The sequence below is a fragment of the Cebidichthys violaceus genome, unplaced genomic scaffold, assembly GCF_023349555.1.
Source record: "Cebidichthys violaceus isolate CVI_PGR_0920_01 unplaced genomic scaffold, fCebVio1.0.p SCAF_12, whole genome shotgun sequence".
Taxonomy (NCBI): Eukaryota; Metazoa; Chordata; class Actinopteri; order Perciformes; family Stichaeidae; genus Cebidichthys; species Cebidichthys violaceus.
In genome coordinates, this window is record NW_027176285.1 from 12,214,629 (window position 1) to 12,238,907 (window position 24,279).

Genomic DNA, 24,279 nt, shown 5'->3' on the forward strand with positions numbered 1-24,279 from the left:
AGCACTGCAGCTACCTGGACAATGACACTTTTTAAACAGAGTTTTTAGGACAACTCCTCACATTCCATCACAAATTATAAACGATATATAATTATAATAGAACATAAATTATATTTTTGCGTCTTTAAACTTTTTTTAGATGTGTAAATAAAGAAACAAACGTTCCCTTACAGCATCAATAAACAACTAAATCGAACACCTCCAACGCGTAAATCTTATCTTTCGTCTTCCCCCTGAACCACAGACGTGGTCTCAGCCGCTTTAAACGAAGGCGATCGAAGAAAGAATTCAAACCAACGTGTAACTGTCACAGAAACAGAAGCAGAAGGACACGGTCTTCATGAGGCGTGAGCCGGTCATTTATTGTTACTGAGGAAGTTAACATGGTTAACTGCACTGAAAGTCATACAATAACCCTCCCTGTGTGTCACAGAGAGAGAGAAAGCTGTAGGAATATACACACAGTATATCTTATTGGCAAGTAGATATGTTTTAGTAAGTACAATCTCCTCTACCAGGTACTCATGTACAATATACACGTTAAAAAATATAGTTTGTTTGCATTGCGATCACCGTTTTTCTTTTTTTTTTTTTTCTTCTTTTCTTTTTTGTTCAGAATTCACATTTAAGTGTTACAGGTTCTTGAATGGCGATGGAACTAAAGAGCACTGTTGTTTTTTATCTTTATTTTGAATAGCTATCACATACACAGAGGCATATGCATAGAAGGCACGTCTATGCATCTACATTGCTTACATGATCGATGGATGAGCAGTTTTTATCATCTGGGGAGTAAAAAAAAAACAAGAAAGGCCGCATTCACTCGCAAAGAAACACAAACACACATCCTCTCTCTCTCTCTCTCACACACTCACACACACACACACACACACACACACACACACACCACGGGACAAAGCAAGCACTCCACGAAACATGAGACGAGAACAGACTCATCGATAATAAAAACTGCATACAGTACACCAAACTACAGAGGATCTCAGTCAGTGGGTGAGAGGAGTCATTTCAGAGAACACCACCCACTGATTTCATGATTTAGTTTCAATATGACAGAAAGAAGATGTTCAATCAGCGGTCGTCCCTCGAGGCAAAAAGAGGAGAGCCGCTTCTTTCCCCTGTTGCTCAGTGGAGAGAACCTGAGTCAGCACTGTTACAACAAGTGCGCTGTTCTCAAGGCGACGTGATGGGAAGGCTCGACACAAAAAACACAAAAGGAAAAAATACTGAGGCCACACGTTTGAAATGAGTGTTGTGGATTCTCTCTGAAATGAAGACGATCGAGAATATCGGACTTCCCCGAAATACTGCAGCTGATTGTGAAGATGAGGCTAAAGGAAATGGTTTGACGTCACAAAAAGATCGACACCATTCTCACGTCTGGCAGGGGGTTAGCTTAGCTTAGCATAAAGACTGGAAGCGAAAGGAAACAGCGAGCATGTGGACCACAACATGTGACTGACTCGTCATTTTGTACTTTGTTTTTGTAGAGTTTAAAACAAACGAGATACATTGTGTTAATTAGTGAGCTTTAGAGGTGTCGTCATTTTATTCCCTTTGGACAGAGCCAGGCTAGCTGTGTCCAGTCTTCATGCTAAGCTAACCAGCTTTCACAGATGCAGCACTGAAATCATCTAAACATCCTCTAAATTCACTCAACGTGGACATTAGACTAAAGTTAAATTGATGTCCGACTGAGTGTGAACAGAGACGCTCAGTGTCCTGAGAATTCACGGAGAGCGAGTTTATGACGTTTCTAACATGCTGCTGGTGCAAAATAAGAAGAAAACAAACATCCGAGGGTGAAGAAGAAGAGTCATGTACACTAAGACGCCAAAGAAAATAAAGACGACAACGATATTCAGGGATTTCTCTCTTTAAGGGCCGAAGCCGAACTCCTCAAAGAAAATTCAAAGAACGGCGAAAGACCAAATTACAAACCGGCTACGTGACTGTTGTGTTTTTGGCGGGTAGGTGAGAATAGCGTCTGTTGTGTGTGTACATGTGTGTACATGTGTGTACATGTGTCCAGACCTGATTCTCTGGAACATTCGTCAGGAAAAAAAAAACATCGGCTTTGCAGACGTGAGATCGGCATCGATCATCTCATGGAAGGCTTTGCAAGAAAGTAAACGAGCAAATGTTCCCACCATGAAAGATATTCCTTTAACTGCTTTAGTTTGATTAACACTATCAGAAATACAAGTGTGTGTGTGTGTGTGTGTGTGTGTGTGTGTGTGTGTGTGTGTCTGTGTGTGTGTGTGTGTGTGTGTGTGTGTAAACTACTGAATCCAGCTGACAATCACGGGGACAACACTCTAGAACCACAACATTGACGATCTATAGTGCTAAAGCTGAGAGACGTGGAATTGCTTCTTAAAACAGTGACTCTTAAAATTAAGTACATGTGGTGCTCAAAATAGGCAATGGTACACAAAAGGCATTTGTCTTTAAAAAAACAAAAACACAACAAAAACAAACAAGAAGTAGTGGAAAAAAAAAAGTAATATGCACTTTAAAAAAAACAAAAAAAAACTTAAAAAACAAAGTTTTCTTTTTGTGGCGATGCCCGCGACCGACAACCCCCTGAAATCTTAATATGCCGTCACACCGAATAAACTCCGCTCTAAACCGCAGATTTGATTATTTATGAGTCCACCAGGTGGATCAAGGCTTGACTGAAACTGTTCGGCTGCTGAATAAAAAACAAAGTGCAGCAATAAGGGCGTTGGGCTTGAGCTCAGGAATGGTTAACTAACAGACACTGTGTATCCCGAAAGAAAGAAAGAAAGAAAGAAAGAAAGAAAGAAAGAAAGAGCATATCAACACAAAAAAAAAGCCTGAATTAAAGTTTCTCTTCAAGGCAGTTCTGGCGCCAAAAGGAATTCATGTTGAGAAGAGTAAATATGGTGTTACACTACAATGCCAATAGCTCTTCATTCAGACACGTTATTCTATATAACGAAGTGAACACTAGTCAATAATCACTGGGATTTTAGCCCCACTCCTCCTCAATTAAGGTCTGTTTTTCCACCGCTTGAAACAGGCCGAATAGAGACCGTAAACTGGCCCAGAGATGTGGATGAAATCATGGTTTTGGCACAGGCCAAGAAAACTCCTCACTTCCATCTACAAAAGAAACCTACTAAACCTTCCTTTGGTTAATTAAAAAACAAAACAGAACAATGAGCAAAGGTTAGCAAGGTGTTTCCCCTCTGAGGAGAGCGATCGCAGCCCTTGTTGGGGTGAGATTTAGAAAACGGTGGTTTAGTAGCAGGATTTAGCATGTTAGGCTTCTCAAAGGCTCTTCTGATGATCATCACAGTGGTTTAGAATTCAACTAGAGGGCAAATGTTCATGTAAGATGAGCGAGAACAGGAGGACCCTGGTGTCTGGTCTCTCTCACGTGTGTGTGTGTGTGTGTGTGTGTGTGTGTGTGTATGTGTGTGTGTGTGTGTGTGTGTGTGTGTTTCCATTGTTCCATGTCATTACGGTCAAGTCTCAGGCGTCAAGGTGTGTCTGGCGAAAAAAACTGTCAGGTAACGAGATCCTGGAAGAGACAAAAAGACAAAAACAATTAGTGGTGAGTCTCAAAAGATACTTTACTCACCTCACAGCTGCAGAGAGAAGCAGGCCTTCACCTTCGTTTTAGAAGATCATTTCAACATATTTTAGAAGATGTATTCCTGTTTTTCTGTATGTATAAAATGATTTTGTATATTTTGTTTTTAGTGTTAAAGCTGCATTCTCTCTAGTGTCCACCAGGGGGCGACTCCTCTGGTTGTATAGAAGTCTAGTCTAAAATGACTCTACTTCTCTCTTGATTTATTCACTCAGTAAACATTGTAAACATGAGTTTATGATCTCAATCTCTAGTTTCAAGTCTTCTTCAATACAGCATGATGTTCATTTAGTACATTATGGTCCATTTAGAGTCAAACAGACCATAAAGCAGGGCATGCTTTAGGGGCGGGGCTACACTGTGATTGACAGGTCTCTACCAGAGACGTATACGGCGTCTCTACATCACTCCACAAACGACGACTACATCTACTTCTTATATACTTCAAATCTCCAGAATCAATCTCTGTTATATCACATTTTTACAGACTGGCTGTTACGTGGTGTCGTCTTTCTACTGCTTTTATTTATTTCCATTCTATATTTTAATTTTTTGTTGTTATTGTATCGATTGCTTTTATTATTTCTTTCTCTATTGTACCGTTTTATCAGCGGCTATTCTGACCCACAATCCTCAGTGCGGCCGAGGATACGAGACATCGACTGAGAGCGACGGACAGACGACACACAGACGACAGTTAAAAAGGTGCAATAGCGAGAGGTTTCCACGTATTGAATGTACACTGCATGCAACAGTACGAGCTTTGCAAGAGCAGCTGCTTTAAGTAAACAAAAGTATGCCGTCAATACCACTTTTTTCCTGGAAGGCTTTTAATGTTTAACTCCAGCAGGAAGTGTCCAGACACCAATAGAAAAAAGGCACTTGGCATTTATAAAGAACTACAGCATTTCTTAGTCGTTAAGAGTTTAAAAAACAAGCTGGAAACATCTGATACATCATCAACTTATGAAATAGTCTTGGTAAACGAGTTAGCAAAATGCTGAATTTACCACGTCAGCTCTGATAATAACTTAAACCCCGTTAAGGCCTTCATGTTTTACTGGAGGATCTACAGTCTCATATTGATTATTGTTCTAAATGAGCAGCATGTCAGTTCATTTACCCGGAACTGATAGAGCACTGGGGTGAAAGGTGAATCTCATCTGAAGCTCTTCTGCTGCTGCATCAGGCCCACGTTCTCATACACTCTGGAGCTGTCCTCCCTCATCCTGCCAACACACATGCACACGCACACACACACGCACGCGCACACACACACACACACACACACACACACACACACACACACACACACACACACACACACACACACACACACACACACTTTCATGAGAAACTAAGCGACGAGGCTTTCTTAACAAGCGGTTTAAATATGACATGAAGAGGTGAACGGCAGCCCTTTACTCACTCTGTGCAGGTGGGAGTAGGAATAGGAGTACAAGGAGGCAAAGGGCTCTGCTCTCCTCCGGTCAGGTCGGACAAAGAGTACTTAATGTTGGTGTACTCGCGCCCTTTAATCTTACTTTTCTGCAGGGGAGAGAACACGGGATGTTTAGGAGACAGGAAGAGGGGAAATAAAAATGGAGAAAAATGGGAAAGAGTCCTCTGCACACCTGCTCCTCCTCGATGCGTCTCTGCAGTGTTTCAATGTAGTGCTGCACGGCCATGTAGATGAACCTGTACTGCGCCTCCGTCTGCACCATCCCAGAGCGCTGGGAGCGAACCATCTGGATGGTCTTCGGCACGTCGATGTCGCAGTCCACCCCTGCAGCACGAAGAAAATAAAATAAAAAATATCTCACACCGGTGACGTAAACACAAGCGACGTAATGAGTCTCTGAAACACAGCGAGAGCCGGTGAAGGTGATAAAACGTTTGTCGCTGCTGAATAAGATTCATCCGTGTGTTTGTGTTGGTTTATAGATAGCTGTACGCCAGCTGCCCAAGATAAGATAAGCTTTTATTGATCCCCACAGGGGAAATTCATGGCGAGAAAAGTCTATTTTGAATGGCACGTTTCAGAAACAAACAACGGCAAAAGCATCGAGACAATGTGGAAAAGAAACACATCATGAATACAAATAAAGCTCAAAGGGAAGAGAGAAAATAAACAAGCAAAGTTAGAGTAAGACCCGTGTTAAATACAGGAATACATGTTAGAGTGGAGCGTGCAAGAAATGATGAATCATTTGATTTAAAAGAAGTGAGAATCTGCAGTTTGATGAGATGAAATCAGAAATGGACTGAAATAAGAACGGAATAAAAGAGAAAATATAGAGCAAATAAAAATGAAAATAAAATAGAAACTATACAAGAGCAATTTAGAGTAACAGTGTGTGATTAGTAGCAGCAAAGTAGAGTGGATGTAAATGTTATAGTTGTAACTAAACTGCTCCAGTGTTAAAATTCTTCTTCTTCTTCTTCTTCTTCTGGTGTTTTTGGCCGTAAACAAACAGCTTCAGGTGCATCACCACAGACTGTAAATCACATTTGTGTAAACGGAAAACCAACGTTGAGTTGACAAAGTGAACATTTAACGGACTCACCTTTTTCTCTGATCACATCTATCAGGATGTCGATCACTATAAACGTTCCCGTCCTCCCGATCCCCGCACTGAGGAACAAGAGAGAGAACGTCTGTGAGCTAACTAATGTATTTGTTTCCAGCGTGTGTGTGTGTGTGTGTGTGTGTGTGTGTGTGTGTGTGTGTGTGTGTGTGTGTGTGTGTACCTGCAGTGTACTGCTATCGGCCCGGCGTCCACTATGCTCTCCTGCTTCAGGTTGACCTCCTCCAGGAAGTCGAGGACGCCGCCCGGGTCTGTGGGGACGCCGTGGTCGGGCCAGGCCCTGAAGTGGTACTGCCAGACGGTACGTTCTGTGTTGCCCTGGAAAATACAGCAGAGAGATCCAATACAGTTCAATTACATTAATACTGAGAGGTTGTTTTTTTTAAAGGGTTTAGGCCTTTACACTCTGGGGGAACTGTTGTATTTCTGTCATGAATACTTTCACACAAAAGGAGCCGAAAAACCTATTTTTATTGTTTGTACATAAACACATCTTACCTGTCCGACTTTGGACAGCTTGAGTTCTCTTAGGATGTAGTCGTGTGCAGACGTCTCTTTGACGTTGCGAACGCGCATCGCTCCGTACTCCTTCAGCGCCGACATGTCCGGCCAGTACTTCACACATTTACTCTGAAAAGACACAAAAAACACGTAACGTGTACTTTGACGTGTTCTCCTCCGATGCTGCCGTCTGGACTCGATACCACAGTGTACAAACACGAGAAATGAAAGTAAAAGTATTAGCATCAAAATATACATTAAATACCAAAAGTAGAATGACTTGTTTCAGAATAATATATATCATATCATAATTATTGCCGTATTAATGTGTTCATCACTTTAATGTTGATCGTATACTTTATTTTATCTTAACCTAAATAACACATCATAATGTATTTGGTTATTAATACTTTGTAATAATAATCTCAATCTGCAGAGTAACTAATCAAATAAATGTAGTGGAGTAAAAGTATAGAGTAGCAGTAAATGAAAATACTCAAGTAAAGTACAAGTATGTCAAAGTTGTTCTTTTTACTCCACCTCATTTATTTGACACGCATCACTAGTTAGCTTTCAGATTTAAAAAAATGTGATGTTTATATAGTATGATGAAGTACTATACTACTAACGTACCCAGTAGTACACAAAGTATCTAAAATTGGCAAATGAAAATACTATTACACGTATTAGTTAGTGATAAAAACATAATAACAACATCAACAATAATAGTAAAACACTGAAAGGAGCAGTTCTGCATAATCAGTACTTTTACTTTTGATACTTTTAGCAAACGCTGATTATACTTCAGTACTTTTACTTGAGTTACTGTTTAAGTTCAGTACTTTTACTTGTAAAAGAGCATCTTTAGAGGATCGGAACAGAAAAACCAAAACCTGATACTAACATAGTATATCTGCATTAGAAATACTTTGCCAGTGTCCCAGCGTCTATGCTCAGCTAGTATTGAGGAAGAAGAAGAGCATGAATGCTTTCTCCGGGTGGGCCTCACCTTTCCTCTCTCCACCTCTTTGGTGGTCATCACGATGACTCGAGAGTTCTCCTGAAACACCATCCTCCAGAAGTCACTGATGGTGTTCTGCAGACAGCCCTGAGTGGCGATGTAGCTCTTCTTCATCTTCGTGCTGTTTACCTTTGGGTCCAGCTCGGGCTGCACACACACGCACACGCACACACACACACACACACACACAATAACACACACACACACACACACACACACACACACACACACGGTCAGCTGAATAGTGACAACGAACAGACTAAAACTGACTGAAAACATGCAGAACGACTTCATCAACACAATATTACATCTTAAAGATTTCATCAAGTGCAGAATAAATGTGTGTTTTCCTGAGGAAGAAGTGACTTTACCACGACAGCAGATACTACCATGATGATATTGGCATTGATGTAGTCAGAGCCCGGCTCATTCGGGTCCCTGTCATTCAGCACCACACGCGTGTGGTCGACTGCAAACAGAAACAGAAACAACACAGATTCTTAAATAAAATCCCACTCAGGTGAAAGTGAAAGGTCGTTTCTCGTGAGAGAGCAGTATGTGTGTGTGTGTGTGGGGGGGGGGGGGTTTCTCACATGGCAGAATGTTCTTGTATCTGTTCTTGTTTTTGTTCTCTGGTCTCTGGCCCTCTTTGCGACTGTAGAGCAGCTTGCACTCCTGTTGCTGCAAAGTCTGGATGGAAAGAGAAGAGAGAGAGAGAGAAGAGTCAAATCTCAGCATGCTGTTCACAACAACAGTATAATACCATACGATGAGAAACAATAAGGTACCATACAATAAGATGTGATAAGAGAGGATACAATACAATAACACACGATCAATACAATAATAAATGAGATAAGATACGGTTCAGCATGATGACCCTCTGAACCCCAAAACCCGACAGCTAGATTGAAAAGCATGTTCTCTTTAAACAACCAGTCAGAAGCTTTAAAAAAAAAAAAAAAAAGTCATTATTATTAAGATTTTCATCTTTCCGGCGGTCCTTGAATACATCATGTGTGACGAACACTTCCGTCAGGAAAAGCAGCCAAAACTAAGCTTAAAATGCTGATATTTCATCAAAAAAACAAATTTTCTACACGTTCTCATTTCAAATCTGGCCTTGAATAAACCGTTTGAAGTAACACAATACTGTAAAAAACATTAAATTCTGAGCTCCTCCACGCAACTATGAAGCCATGATTGATTCACCTGAGACCAACAGTCATGTGACAACAAATCAGAGAAACTTTGACTGAACTGCTGCTGGACACAGAGCAGAGAGGAGAGGAGAGGCTGTAAAAATGGAAATAGTTCAATATTTTATGGAGCCTCCATTTTCAGCATTGATAACACTTATGAGCACTTATATAGGGATATATAGATTCCATTGTTTCCCAATTTTTGTAAAATAAATTATGAAATAAATTCAACTTGCGTTTTTCTCCATTTTTCGTGATTTATGTCACTATAACTGTGATATTCTGCACTAAAGACATGTTCTAGTTCTCTCTACTTCTAGTCATGATGGTTCTGTTTCTACAGAGGAGCAGCACTTTTATATTACAGTGAAAATTAAGACCACAGAGAGAAAAATGAGAACAGAAGCACTCACCTCAAATTCTTCCCAGAAGCCCTGTTTGACTTTGTCTGTGGCCTCCGCGAGTTTGCTCAGCTCCCTCACTCGACTTTCGATCTCTGCAGCGTTAATACGAGTAGTGTTCAGGGGCTGTGGAGGAGGAGCAAGAGGAGAGCAGGAGTCACTACCGTTACCATCAGGAAAACGTTCAGCTTCACGGTAGAAATGAGTGAGACGGGCCTGAGAGGAACCTGTTTGAGCTGAAGCACGGTGCCCAGAGTTTCCACCATGGGGTTCTTCTTGTAGTGTTCGACCAAGTCAGTGAGGGAGTCAAACTTCTCCCCTCCGCCGACGTCGTACTTCAGGTCCATCTAAACAAAAAAAGAGACCACAGTCTCAGACAGAGCGCTTACATGCAATGTAGCAATCTGGTTATCGTCAATCCACGGATACTTGCAATATATCATTATTGATCCATATTCCTTGGGATGCCCCCCGAAAACTCGGTTCTAAACGGGAACCGGTTCTTAATTGGTAAAAACCCGGAGTATTGATGCGGTGCGGAGCTACTGGTTCTTCTACCGGTGCTTTAGAAGTTCCAGAGTGAGATGTCCTCGTCTCAAACCTCCTCTCTCTCTGTCTTTTGGAAATACTTATGTTTTGCTGCCTTAAACTACTTTAAATTTGTCGGTGTAATCTCTGGTAGAGACCTGTCAATCACTGTGTAGCCCCGCCCTAAAGCATACCCTGCTTTATGGTCTGTTTGACTCTAAATGGACCATAATTTACTAAATGAACATCATGCTGTATTGAAGAAGACTTGAAACTAGAGATTGAGACCATAAACTCATGTTTACAATGTTTACTGAGGTAATAAATCAAGAGAGAAGTAGAGTCATTTTAGACTAGACTTCTATACAACCAGAGGAGTCGCCCCCTGATGGACAATAGAGAGAATGCAGCTTTAAGACTAAAAATGAAATATATAAAAACATTTTAAGAAATCAGTGGCTGTCACGTTGCAAACTAAAGAAACAGCAAGACCTAAGCCAGAGAAAGGCAAAGAAAACATCTTGCAGTAGCTCATCTTAACATCTGTATGAATCATTATCATGCCACTAAAGAAGGTGTTAATGTCTCTATTTCTTAACGTTCTGACTTAAGGTAGCGATCGGCGTGTTCACCTGGCAGCGGATCATGACATGGGTGACTTTGGGTTTGCTGTCACTGCTCACGTCCGTCTTGTCGTCTCCCGTCCGGACCGACAGAACGAAGTCTCCGGGGTGGCTCTGGCTCTCTCTCACCAGGAAGCTGCCGTTCTTCCCTTTCTCCGTCAGCAGCTTCTCGGCCTCCCGGCCCGACAAGTGTCCGTGGAACCATCTGGGAAAAAAAAAGAGACACACCGAGGTCAAAATATGTCGCTGAAGAATGCTTTCTACACATCATGAAACAGTCTGTGCATTGTCTGTGTTTACATCATGCTTCTTCAATACAGCATGATGTTCATTTAGTAAATTACGGTCCATTTAGAGTCAAACAGACCATAAAGCAGGGTATGCTTTAGGGCGGGGCTACACGGTGATTGACAGGTCTCTACTAGAGACGTATACGGTGTCTCTACGTCAGCAGTTTGGGGTGATATTAAGTTGTTTTGTTTTATTGCTCCCATAATAAAATGCCCCAAATACAGATCGTTCTCAAGTAACCTCTCAAGTAAAATGTAGCTAAAACAACACAGAAATTTGAACATTGGTAATTAATAAATAGAATAAAAATGGTCTCCACTCACCGCTCGGAGGTGGGGTCGGCACAGTTGAGCGGATACTTGAGCTCGATGACGTCTCCGTTCTTCTCCTTCAGCTGCCCGTGATGCTCCATGTAATACTGCACCAGCTCCGCCAGCGTGGCAAACTTCTCCCCCCCGTACAGGTCGTAGTAGTCGCCTGTGTTCTGGATCTTGATGTGGGTGACGGCTCCATTTCGCCTGCAGAAGAAGAAGAAAAAGCACAATCATTTAGGGAAGTGCTGTCATCTTGTGTGGGGCAATGACATCATCAATCAGGGACACAACAAATCAAAAATATAACTACTATGTAAAGTATCTTGTCACTTAATCTCACAGCAGTAAATGTTGCATTATTAATAAATATACAATTTTGACAGAAAACGGTCACTGTATAATTGTATCCAGTGATTAGGCGATTGAACTTATCTGCAACTATTCTAATAACCGATTTAATAATCATTTCAAACACAAATATCAAACATTACCAAGTTCCAGCTTCACAAATGTGAGGATTTGCTTCTTTTCTTTGTCTTATGAGACTTTAAAATTAATATATTTGGGTTATACACTGACAAAAAAAACTAAAAATTTCACATCATGTTTATCAATTGTGTTCTTCACATTTTCCCTTTGTGACATTTATTTTAGACCAACGATTGATTGCCTGATCAAGAAAATGATCCTATCATGTGTTACGATTAATATGACCAAAATGTAAAATAAAAACACAAAGTCTCCACCAACAACAACATGGCTGCCATCTGTAATTTAAAAGAGAGGTGAGAGATTTCAAAAATAAAAAGGCGCCAAGATTCAATTTCTTAAAAGGAAAACACGTTTTTGTGACACAAACCTAAAAAAACTGGCGGTATGAACTGAGATGAGTCATAATAAGTGACCACCGGTATCTGAGAAAATAGAAAAAGGAGAACTGAAGCTCAGCAGCACGAAACCCTGAATGACTTCTGGTTAAGTCACAACGAGCACAGACGGAGACAGACACGGAGACAGACGGAGACAGACACGGAGACAAACGGAGACAGACGGAGACTCGTCCTCTGTCTCCGTCTCCTCTAGAGGAGCGTGACTTGTTTTGTTTCCATATGAAGTAAATATGGTGAGAGATGAGAGACTGTGCAGCGAAAATATGAGACTGAGACACAAATAACTCTGGCTGCATCAGCTAAACTGACTTAATGATACGTCATCTTAAAAAATGCGAGACTGGACCCTGAGATGAAACCACAAACTCGTTTTTATTAGTAAAACACTTCCTTCTCTGGACAACACATAGTTCACGCTTCAGACGGAGCAGCACTCAGCGTGGAGACCTTTATTCTCAATTATGTTCCAGCGTCATTTGATTTTTCATGTGCTGAAAACACAACACCGACACCTCATATCATCTTTTAAAGTCGTTATGAAACATGTGTGAGCAAACAAATGCCCGTTCACACATCCACAGCATCACTGTCATTCTGAGTCCACCAGATAAATGAAGTCCAATATTTACTCTCACTTCAGCTGTTCTGATGTGAAACATCTGGCTCTACAGCTGCTCCATGTTCACCAGCTCGTCGCTAACTAAGTCTGTGTGTTAGTTTAGTGCTGAGCAGGTAGTGTACACTGGGTTTGTGTAGCTATTTGATCCATTCTTATCATAAACATATTGATTACTGCAGCATTAAGTAAGATAGACAGCAGACTGGTCTCCTAAAAGCAAAGTAGGAGTAATTTAACATTCAATTAAAAGGAAGTCACAATGTTGTTCACACAAACACTTTCCCTTCTCACACTACCGACACTCTTTTATCTTGTTACTGGCAGTTAGTTTGAATATTAATAACTGACTTATGGATGAAACGTTTCATTTGTCTGATCATCAGCGTTTCATAGCAACATATCGAGCCATTTCTGTTGCAATGTTTACAAACGTTATTGATGTAAAACAAACATTTATCACCTGGATGTATTTGTTGTCCAGACATAGAGCCTGTTTAATTACCTCTTTGTTTACATTTAGATCCCCGATCACACATTTAAAACCCTTTACATTATAATATGTACTCAATGGACTATTTAATCTGAAACTTATTACGCTTTGTTTTAAAAAGACTATTAAATAAACTCAAACCGGATATTGGTAACAATAAAAACCATGATATAACCACATCTACATACATGTACACGTAAAGGTACCAATACTTTCAAAATAAGAGAACCCAGCACTCTTATCTTAGGTAGTGGTTCTTTCATTTCTACCATCCTTCCTCACCAGAAAGTGTATTTTTAAATTGCTGACACAGCGTCACACCGTATCCTGTAGTGTATGCATCACTCACCGTACTGAGAGGGTAAAGTCTCCTGGATTACTCTTACTGGGTCGGGCTAAAAAGCTGCCATCCACTCCTCGAGTCAGCAGGAGGTTTTCAGCCTCCACACCTGTGATGTTGGGGTGAAACCACCTGAAAGAGAGAGGAGGACAAACACCGATCAGCCTCAGTGTGGAGAGCACGACTACTTTCACTTTTATTAACAACATGTTTGCTCCTTTTTCATCTGAAAACAATTGATAGCTGCACCATAACCTCACCTTTCAACTGAAATAAAACACAGAAAACATACAACAAACATGAATCATATCACGTGTGCTTTTCTGTCTTTTTAAGTACTACAGTTCTTTTGAACTGAACTATCTTAAGACTCATTCTTTCCCCCCCCAACACTGTCTGTGTGTCTGTTTGGTTCTTAATATCTGTGTCTCATCCTCCAACAGACTCAGCCAGTGTCTCCTTCATCACTGTCCTCACACTGCAAGTCATCTCCCTCTGTGTTGAACATAGTACCCTTCAGTGTTGTGTGTACAAATAGTCCGTCCTCTTTCCACGTCTTCAGTACGTGCTCCTTCTCTCTATACTACGTTTATCACAATGCACCAAAATACAATGGAAAAAGTCTGTGTATGTGAAAACATACGTGGCAATAAAGCTGATTCTGATTCATGGTGATGAGGTTTAGTAGTCTATAATTTATAATTAATATTTACTTTAATGCTATGTTTGTGCTTCATCTAGATACCACTTTCATCTGTCTCTCCATTGTAGTTGTACGAGTGTAATTACTTTCCACTGTGTATAAATATGACAGATAGTAATAGTGTTCACCAGTGGTGGACGAAGTACTCTTCCCTGAAGTACAAATTAGCAGTACCACAGAGTAGAAATACTCTCATCCTAGTGCAAAAATCCTGCATTCAAGGCTTTACTTAAGTAAAAGTTCAGATGTATTAGCATTAACATACACTTAAAGTAGGAAAAGGAAAAGTACTCATTATGCAGGATGGCCCATCCCATAATCATATACATTATACGACTCGATTATAATTGGTGATGCATGAATGTGTTTAATGTTGGAGCTGATTTTAATTACTTTATACTGCTGGGTAGCGGAGATAAATAACGTTTTTCTTAATCTATAATAATACAAAATACTTTATTTGTTGATTATATTTTGCATCATGAATAGAAGTAACTACTAACTTAAGTTCACAAAGAAAAGTAGACAAGTGAAAAGTAAAACACTACCTCTGAATTTGTAGTGGAGTACAACTATGAAGTACCTCGAAATTGTACTTAAATACAGTATTAGCTACATTTCTACCACAGCTTGCGTGCGAAAACCTGCTGATTCTTTATTACTATTACTTATAAACTAGTAGTTCCTTTCATTATGAGTGTGTGCTTTGTTTACCTAATGTTATGATTCTGGTTCTCCATAATGTAACTACTACTAACGTTACTGTAGATCTACTCAGTGACAGATAGTAACGGTGTTTACTAACCTCAACATCTAACTTACCGGTGTGTGCTATAAATGAAGCGCTCTCTAGCTAACTAGCTATTCAGTTGTTGTTGTTTTTCCAGAACCGTCAGCACACACAGAGCTTGTTTACAAACAACAAACAGCTGAGTTTAGTTAAGAGTTAGCTTCCTCTGCTAACATAACTAGCAGACATTGTTGTCCTCTTACCTCCGAGATGTCATCTTTTTCTCGTCCCTCCTCACTTCCTCGCTGGCAGTTAGCAGTTAGCTACAATTAGCTAGGCTAACGTTTTCCAAACCGTTTCCGCTTCGATCACAGAATAAAAGTGCTTCATCGGTTTCACACCCGGTTTTTAAAACGGGCACTGAAATCCAGGCATGGAAACCAAAAAAAATAAAAAATTTGTATGCGTTACAAAAAAAAAAAAAAGTCTCTTTTAGGCCTCGGCCTCGGAGACTTCACAGCAAAGTCGCTTATTGGGACGTCACCAAACATGCGACAAAATAGAGGTGCGTGCGGATTTTTTCGCCGTTCTTCGCTGCCGCTTTGCCGTTTTTTTAAAAATAAAGCACACAGAGTTCGGCCAGTCCGGCAAACAGCGAGGCACAAATTAAAGAGTCCTATCACTTTCTCTTCGCGCATGCTCAGTGGCAGCGTATTTTATGATTCCAGCGGCACGAGCGGTAAGCGGTAGCGTCTACGGGAGGTTTTGCCGCTGTAGCGTCTCAGTGAGGTTTTAGCCGTGGTAGCGTCTCAGGGAGGTTTTTGCCGCGGTAGCGTCAAAAAACGCAACATTCCGCAGCCCACCGCGGAGACCGCACAAATCACGTGGTCTCAATGTTAAAATAAATATCCAAGCTGCAAAAAATGTTTACTATTCTGCAGTGGTGGAAGAAGTACTTAATGTTTTACTAAAGTAAAAGTAGTGATATGTAGAAATACTAGTAAAAGAGAATTGAAACACAAAAAAGTAAGGTATCAAAATATACCTGAATCAGGAAAGTGAGTAAAGTTTTTTATAAAAAGTACAATATTACCCTCTGAGATGTAGTGGAGTGGAAGTATAATGTAGCAGAAAATGGAGATATTCAACTCAGGTAAAGTAGAAGAACCTCAAATGTGTACTGAAGAAAGCTACAGTACCAAAGTCAGTGTACTCAGTTACTTTCAAATAACTGTTTTTCTGTATGAATGATTTAATACCAGGAGTAATCATAGAAAGAAAACATAATAACTAATATTATTGAGAAATAAATGAGCCAGTTGTTTTGTTTTGTTTTAGCTTTTCTTTATTTTATACTATAAGTACTAGACATCCCGATCCACACTCCATACCAGTTAGTGGCGGTAATGCTCCAATTCATTGTTTGCCAACCACCAATAAATCTCAAAAAAGAATTAGAAGAAGCTTCATTTTGACAAGTATTTTGCGCCGCGCACTCTCTTAAATTTGGCCCTCGCCGGTTCCCGTTTAAGCCTGTACGTGGCAGTCCGAGAGCAGCGTACACAGCAGCCGCGGCTGTGACAATTCACCCATACAGACTGACATCCTGCACTTCGGGGACACTCCGAAACATCACCAGACTTCTTGTGACACCCCTCTATAAAAACATTTATTCGACAACCATGTTTACCGTGTCGGAGCTGGTCGTCCTGCTGGCCGTGCTGTCCGCCACCGCGTCCGGCTACTTCGTTAGCATAGACGCCCATGCCGATGAGTGCTTCCACGAGCAGGTCCACTCCGGCACAAAGATGGGCCTCATGTTCGAGGTGGCCGAAGGAGGCTTCCTGGACATCGATGTGGAGGTGAGAGGACTTCACCGAGCTAAACTCGCCACCCAACATGGAGAAATGTGTTTTTATTACTTAAAACATGACATTGTGAGACTTGAGGCCTGTGTTAGCTAACGCTAGCTTCCACTAACGTCTCTGCGTAACGTTAACCTAACTAGTTGCTCTCCAGGTTAATGGCTATTAACTAAATTAAGTATTCTACTTCATAGAGTATAGTATCTTAGTATTATTCGGGCATTTGTTCTGCTAACAAGTGCGTTAGTGTTAATTTGATTATTCATAAGGCTACAGGAAGTGCAACGTTAGCATTATGCGGCTACGTTATGCTAGCTATGTAGTCTACAAAATAACATCTTTTGACTTTTTTTGTGGAGACTGTTGTAGTTTCACGTGCAACCAAGCTAGTTGCATTAATTAATGCAGCAGTAATATTAATCCAATTTAATATATATATCTCAAATTATATATAATGCGTAGAAGTTCAGTTAGTGCTTTGTGTACCCAGATGTTGCTGCCATATGGTACAGCAGTGCCATCGTGTTGTGTCATGCAGCTGTTTGTCTTCACACAGATGTTGATGTGTTTTTTGTGTGTCCTTTCCAGATAACAGGGCCTGATGGTAAGCAGATTTACAAGGGCGACAGGGAGTCCAGCGGGAAATACTCAGTGGCAGCACACATGGACGGACTCTACAAGTTCTGCTTCAGCAACAAGATGTCGACCATGACACCCAAGATCGTCATGTTCACGATTGACATAGGAGAGGCCCCCAAAGGCCAGGACATGGAGACAGAAGGTAGATAAAGGAGCATATGTCTGCATACAAAAGAGCAATTAAGAAATACCATATCTCCTATATGTCAGCCAGCTTTTCCCCCTGATAGATCACGCAGTGCCAACCAGGTTTTCTGTCTGTATTCTGCTGATCTTGTGTCATTGTTCTGTGATAGTTTGATTCCCTCTTTTTTGACTTTATTTTGGACACTCTGTTCCTCTTCGTAGGTGGTGACAGCTGGGATGGTAGGGCACAGGGCAATAGGCTTTTGAGTTTGTGATGCACTGCAGAGTCTTCTCTAACCAGTGTTTCCATAGTTTAAACTAATAATGTGCATTTCTACAACACATAGGAAGTTGTATTGTTTGTGAATGGCTTGACGATTTGCACAGTGAGAACATGTATGATCTATGAATGTCTCTGGTGATGGGACGGCATCACTTGCGACATGAGTCACAATCGCAGAGTTGTTATGCATGTATTGCATATCTCCATGCATGTTTTCTTGTTTTGTTTTTTGGTGCATATCCACTGTGTTGTGGCCGGTTACTTAAGATGACGTTTGCGTGTTTCAGCCCACCAAAACAAGCTGGAGGAGATGATCAACGAGCTGGCAGTTGCAATGACGGCTGTGAAGCATGAGCAGGAGTACATGGAGGTTCGCGAGAGGATACACAGAGCGAGTGAGTCCAGAGCCGCTGACAACATGTACGTCATTCTAATCGTTTGAGTGGAAAGTCTAAAAACAAACTCTCTTCTTCTCTCTTCCAGTCAACGACAACACAAACAGCAGAGTGGTGCTGTGGTCGTTCTTTGAAGCTCTGGTTCTGGTGGCAATGACACTCGGACAGATTTACTACCTGAAGAGATTTTTTGAAGTACGGCGAGTGGTTTAGTGCGATGAAATGATCCCTCTGTGTCCTCCACTGATTTCTCCCAACACCAAGACAGTTATTTACACTCTGGAAATGAGACTGGCAGATTCGAGTAAAGCCTACATATGATTGGATCTAACATGTTTTGTTCTCCTGTTACCCGTTTGTTTCCTTCTTTATAAATGTGATTTAGTGTTTGTTTGGAACGAATGGCCAAAGGATTCGGGGATCGGTGTCAGTTTATTAGCTTCTTTTTTAAATTTTTTGGTTTTCACAGATTTGTTTCCCACTATTTGATAATTAGTAAGTGCAAATTCCTTGCCAGTCCAGTGTGAATGACCGCAAGGCTCATAATTGTATGTAAAAGCAGTCAGATGAAAAAGACTTAGAAATGCACATAAATTGGTCGGCATGTGTGGAGTTTCCACAGGAGAATGGAAATATTTAGACGGGATCCTTCTCAAAATGATACAACTTATACAAACATGAAAACAGAATGCGTTGGATTATGTTTTGTTTAGAGATGCAGGAGGTCTAAGCCAAGTCAGACAATGTCCTGGTGGATAAGTGATGTTCATGCTCTCAATCAACAAATTGCACTCCTGATGGATATATCTGAAGGATTTACACTGCAGCCGATCTTTTAAGGGAAACCGTACGGCTTCTAGCTCCGTCTGTTGATTCACAGCGATCCATGGGGGGGGGGGGGGCTTCAGTAGACATCTTTTACAGGGAGACGGTGCGATTCCCTACGTAGTTCAGAAACAGACAAGTGGTTTCTTGACGTAAGAGTCAACAAGTTGATTTAACTTTTACACTTTAATTGAAGAGATGAGGCAGAGTTTAAACTGAACTACTTGGAGTGAAAACTCCAAAGTGTAGAGGAATACTGAAATACATGTTACATGTTGATTGACGCTGGGTGGGTTTGTGGTTGGGGGCGGGGGAGGGAGAGGGGGGGTTCTGACGCGTAATGACTGCTGTGTGCTTTAGTTGCTTCTACTATAGTTCCTTTGTTGGGTTAGGGATTTTAAATTATATGATTGTATACAGTTTTGAACAGTTTGTTTTTCCTGGAGCATATCCTGTGACATGCAACTGTTTGGATGAGGCCTTTCAAATGTCTTCTACTTGTTTATTTCCCTGCTGAGGTTAAAAATGAACAATAACTTTCGTCCAAGGCAGTAGCTTCACTTCTAGCACACGGCTGCAACATCGTACGTGTTGCATGTTGCTGAATATGTTCCAGTTTTGTATTGAAAACAATCTTCGGTGAGCTCTGGCGGGTGAACTGCACTGTACACAGTCTCCTTTTTTTTGTGATTACACGCTACTAAATCTGATAAAATGGATCTGTACAAATGTAGACTGGTTGTCTGTGGAAAAAAAGCCCCAGGTTTCATAATAAAGCCAATATTCTGTACATTTACTTGGATGTCTCTTTAAAGGTTTGACTGAATCATGTAGCTCAGTGGGTGGAGTATGGAGCTCATGACCAGAGGGGACAACGTTGAAATTAATTTCTGCATTGCCTTTCAGTAAAAGCTGGAACTGAGCCAGTTAATGTAAATCAGCTTCCCTTGTTTTTCCTGCTATGACAAGTTAAACCGCTAAAAGGTTGAAGAATCTGGCTCGACTTGCTGAAGAGTACTGAGGTGTTAATGATGCTACAGGAACACACACAAGCTTCATGAATTCAAAACTGATATATGAGAGAATCTTGTTAAGATGAATGCAGGCATTTTACTTGTAATATCATTTTACAATCTAATATTGCCAATTTCAATCATTTTACTGGAGGATTTAAGCCTCCACAAGCAACTTTGAGTTGTCCTACATTTGTGAGTAATACTTCTGTAAGGCAAGTTTATTTGTATAGCACATTTCAACAAGGCAATTCAAAGTGCTTCATATAAAACTATTAAAAACATCAAAACATAAGGTATGTGTATGTATGACTATTGTTTTACTGTAGTGGTAATTCTAATGTAATTAAACACTTTAATACAAAGCGCTTAACTTGGTTGAACCAAGAATACAAATATATTTTTATGACTAATGATATAAAATCAGACAATTACAACAAAACAGAAATAAAACACCCCAAAGTTGTATTTAAGAATAAAATAAAAAGCAGTAAGTTATATATTTTTCTTTCCAACGTGTTTGTTTCTATTGCAGTAGAAAATAAAATAAACGAAAAATAAAAGTACATCGATACGCGGAACGATACTGGTGACAGCGCTTCAGTTCCCACCCGGGTTGTAAACATCAACGCACCCGGAAACCGGAACAGCGTGGAAGAGGTAGACGCAGCTGAGCGGTGGCTAACAACGTTAGCATTAAACTCTGTTTAGTGTTCCACTCTCAACATGGATAACTCGACAGAAGGGACGTGGGACACTTTACCGATTCAACTCACTGAAGGGATTCTACAAACGCTCGAGGAAGTGAAGTTCACGCACATGACACCTGTTCAGGTAACTTTAAACTACCAGTTCTAGCTCTCTTTAAACCTTTAAACCACCTCTCTCTAACGCCACTGTTCATTACACACATTGATATATTGTTGTTTCATCTTTACAGTCTGCTTGTATTCCGCTGTTCATGAGTAACAAAGATGTGGCTGCTGAGGCGGTAAGTGTAACTAAGTACTGTAACGTTACTTAAGTACCACTTTGAGGTACTTGTACTTACCTTGAGTATTTCCATTTCATGTTACGTAATACTTAAACGCCACTACATTTCAAAGCCAAATATTTTAGATTATTCTCAACATTGGTTACATAATATTAACTAATAAACGATGTATTTTTCTTTATTAAACTATCCAGCAGTACTTAAAGTACATAACTTTACCAGCTGCCAGGTTGTCAAAAATCCTCCAAAAGAACAATTAGCACTACAGCTACCAATTTTTCTTATTGATTAATCTAACAATTATTTTTCTTAATTATTACCCAAAGATATTCAGTTTAATATTTACAGTGTGATAAAGAAGTTGGAACCAGCTGTTTTTGGCATTTTTACTTCAAAAGGACAACATTTGATGATCAAATGAATCCTTGTTTGATTGATTGATTGCTACTTATCTTCTGTTAAACGGTTCCAGGACATGTGGAACTCTGTCATGTCATCATTTCCTGTCGTATTGTTGTAGGTGACTGGGAGCGGGAAGACGCTCGCTTTCGTCATCCCCATCATAGAGCTGCTGCTGAAGAGAGAAGAGAAGCTGAAGAAGATGCAGGTGAGGATGAAGGCCACGCTCCAGATTTACATTCATCTTCCACAGAGCGACTCTGTCCAACGTGTAGAGAGGGATATAAATGGTGTTTTTTTTTTTTTAATTGCAGGTTGGCGCTCTGGTGATCACGCCCACAAGAGAGCTGGCCCTTCAGATCAGTGAAGTGATGGAGATGTTCATTCAGAAGTTCCCACAGTTTACGTGAGTACAAAGTCACTCTGACACTTTGAATAGTAGTTAACTCAAGGTCCACTCGCTGATTTCTTCCGGAGCTTTCAACCACATCTGAGAGGTTAGCTCAGATGTCACGACTTAAGATTCAGACGACTGTGAGATGTGGATGATAGCGCTAGAAAAAGCGAGATATTATGTTTTAAAACGTTGGTGTTTTAGCAATAAACCAACATGACAATATCTTAATCTTACTTAGAAACAGTTTCTCCATTTGTGCTGAACGAGTAGCGCCCTCCTCCTGTTTTGTGTAAATTAATGTTTTTTGTTTTGTTTTGAGTTATTAAAATGCTTTTTGTACGTTTTGTTTTCCAGCCAGATTTTGCTGATTGGTGGCACCAACCCGATAGACGATGTGGAGAAGTTCAAAGATAAAGGGTGAGATGTGATGTGTGTCAATCGGGGGCTAGTAGACAGTCTTTATGCTAAGCTACGCTAACAGATTTCATTTTCATATCAACGGACACACATGACAGTGGCACCAATCTTCTCAGATATTTAGAGGAAGAGTTCATTCGATTCATCGATATACAAATGAATCATGCCCACTAAATCAACCGAAATTCAAATGATGAGTTTTGATGCCAAAATAAGATGTCCTTTAGTTAATTCAACTTTTAAAGGAGGCGATGAGCAGGTAAGTAGCAGTGCCTACAAAAGGGTTAAATATGAGTGGTGATGCATTTTAACTTTAAGGAGAAATGCAGGAAAGGAGACTTATCCTAACTTGTAGATCCAACAGAGATGAGGAAGTCCTCCGCTGAATCTGAGCAGAGATAGTTTAAGATTTAACTAAACCTGCTCCAGAGATCAGCTCATGGGAAGTCCAGATAATCTAGCTTCCTCTCTGTTAAACTTGTTTCTACGTGTGAAGATGTCCATAAACTGGACTCCTCTGTCTTTCCTCCTCCATGCTGTCTTTGTTAGTTCTGGTCCCGTCCCCCGACTCACAGGTGTGTCCGATTTATCTCCTCACCTTCATTTCCCGTCACCGTTAAAAAGGGATATTCTGAACCTTTTTATTTTACCGCTTTGTGCTACAAGCGTACCTCAGAAATGTCAAACTATTCCTGTAAAACGACGCAGGGCATGCTGGGAAAGCCTGGCTATTAGAAACAAACACTAGAGAGCTGCTAATGGACCCAACCACACTCAAACTCAGCCTCTTAAACCTGTGTGTGTGTGTGTGTGTGTGTGTGTGTGTGTGTGTGTGTGTGTGTGTGTGTGTGTGTGTTGGTGTGTGTGTGTGTGTGTGTGTGTGTGTGTGTGTGTGTGTGTGTGTGTGTGTTTTTCAGGGCACACATTGTGATTGCGACACCGGGCCGTCTGGAGGACATGTTCAGGAGGAAAGCAGACGGTCTGGACTTGGCCAGCTCAGTGAGGAGTCTGGATGTTCTGGTTCTGGACGAGGCCGACCGACTGCTGGACATGGGTTTCGAGGCCAGGTGATGGAGAAGCATTTTTATTGTCGCTGCAGAATAGATGAGCTTTAATCTTCCTTTAGGTCTTTGTGCTGCTAACGGAGACTCTTTGTGTGTTTCCAGTCTGAACACCATCCTGGGTCACCTGCCCAAACAGAGACGGACGGGCTTGTTTTCAGCCACTCAAACTCAGGAGCTGGAGAAGCTGGTGAGGGCCGGCCTCAGGAACCCGGTACGCATCACAGTGAAGGAGAAGGGCGTGGCGGCCTCCGCCGTCGCCCAGAAAACACCGTCCAGGCTCTGCAACTACTACACCGTGAGTCTCACTCTAACTGCTTCACGTCAGTCTGGGCGGGGCTTATTTTAATTAGTTTATACTATTTTATTTTATTACGTTATTCTGCATTATGTAGTAAAACAAGTTGTGACTTTGTGTATTAATCTGATAAAACATTTGATCTGTTTCACATCAATCAGCCCCAAAAATGAATATATGACACAAAAATTACCTTTTTTTTTTGTCGTTTCAGATTTGCAGAAACGGAGAACAAGTTCAACAACCTAGTGGCGTTTATACGGCAACACAAGCCAGGAGAAGCATCTGATCTTCTTCAGGTATGTTGAATACTATATTAATTTTGTACGTTGTGTTGACTCATACAGAGCTTTGCAGACGATGTGGTGTCCTCTTTGAGCCGCAACAAGTAGTTAAGAACGGATCTTTTGACAGCAGCCGTGCGGGAAATCAAACCGTTAAACTGCTCAGACGTAAAGAATAAAAGAACTCCAATTCATGTGACTGGACAGAAATCCAGTTGATCGTCTGGCAGCGAGATCGTTAATCATTCAGGCAATAAATCAGCTGTGACTCCTGCAAAACTGCACGACAATCAGAAATATGGAACAAATGTAAAATGAGTGTTCATCCCGACATTATGCCGTCTCCTTGCCTTGAAGTTTGTTTTATCAGATCTTTATTTATTGACCGAGATGACGCGTTGC

At 40.8% G+C, this 24,279-nt stretch overlaps 3 protein-coding genes across 5 annotated transcripts in view; 2 read left to right on the top strand and 1 right to left on the bottom strand.

The window, feature by feature from the left end:
- Nucleotides 1-337: 337 nt before the first annotated feature.
- ptpn11a (protein tyrosine phosphatase non-receptor type 11a) lies at nucleotides 338-15,523 on the bottom strand. Of its 3 annotated transcripts, none has more exons than XM_068706424.1 (16): nucleotides 15,145-15,522; nucleotides 13,458-13,580; nucleotides 11,119-11,313; nucleotides 10,514-10,709; nucleotides 9,581-9,700; nucleotides 9,366-9,479; nucleotides 8,344-8,440; nucleotides 8,140-8,219; nucleotides 7,739-7,897; nucleotides 6,727-6,858; nucleotides 6,392-6,546; nucleotides 6,208-6,275; nucleotides 5,275-5,426; nucleotides 5,070-5,188; nucleotides 4,764-4,869; nucleotides 338-3,568 (listed from the first exon to the last, which is right to left on the bottom strand). In XM_068706424.1, the coding sequence occupies exons 1-15, from the start codon at nucleotides 15,156-15,158 to the stop codon at nucleotides 4,800-4,802; spliced, it is 1,794 nt and encodes a 597-aa protein (XP_068562525.1). In that variant the 5' UTR covers nucleotides 15,159-15,522; the 3' UTR covers nucleotides 338-3,568; nucleotides 4,764-4,799. The 3 variants fall into 3 exon arrangements, with proteins under 3 accessions (XP_068562525.1, XP_068562524.1, XP_068562526.1); XM_068706423.1 differs by having other exon boundaries at nucleotides 8,122-8,219; XM_068706425.1 differs by lacking the exon at nucleotides 4,764-4,869 and having other exon boundaries at nucleotides 8,122-8,219; nucleotides 15,145-15,523.
- An 879-nt stretch (nucleotides 15,524-16,402) lies between these two features.
- tmed2 (transmembrane p24 trafficking protein 2) lies at nucleotides 16,403-19,810 on the top strand. The gene is made up of 4 exons (XM_068706426.1): nucleotides 16,403-16,743; nucleotides 17,335-17,527; nucleotides 18,082-18,189; nucleotides 18,278-19,810. Exons 1-4 carry the CDS (start codon nucleotides 16,564-16,566, stop codon nucleotides 18,400-18,402), a joined length of 606 nt encoding a protein of 201 aa, XP_068562527.1. The 5' UTR covers nucleotides 16,403-16,563; the 3' UTR covers nucleotides 18,403-19,810.
- An 865-nt stretch (nucleotides 19,811-20,675) lies between these two features.
- The window catches only part of ddx55 (DEAD (Asp-Glu-Ala-Asp) box polypeptide 55), a 5,808-nt gene continuing 2,204 nt past the window's right edge, over nucleotides 20,676-24,279 (top strand). Inside the window, 9 exon segments of the mRNA XM_068705651.1 lie at nucleotides 20,676-20,861; nucleotides 20,968-21,018; nucleotides 21,542-21,628; nucleotides 21,735-21,826; nucleotides 22,172-22,234; nucleotides 23,152-23,301; nucleotides 23,401-23,597; nucleotides 23,816-23,865; nucleotides 23,867-23,892. Coding sequence (XP_068561752.1) covers nucleotides 20,754-20,861; nucleotides 20,968-21,018; nucleotides 21,542-21,628; nucleotides 21,735-21,826; nucleotides 22,172-22,234; nucleotides 23,152-23,301; nucleotides 23,401-23,597; nucleotides 23,816-23,865; nucleotides 23,867-23,892 — 824 coding nt within the window. The 5' untranslated portion in view covers nucleotides 20,676-20,753.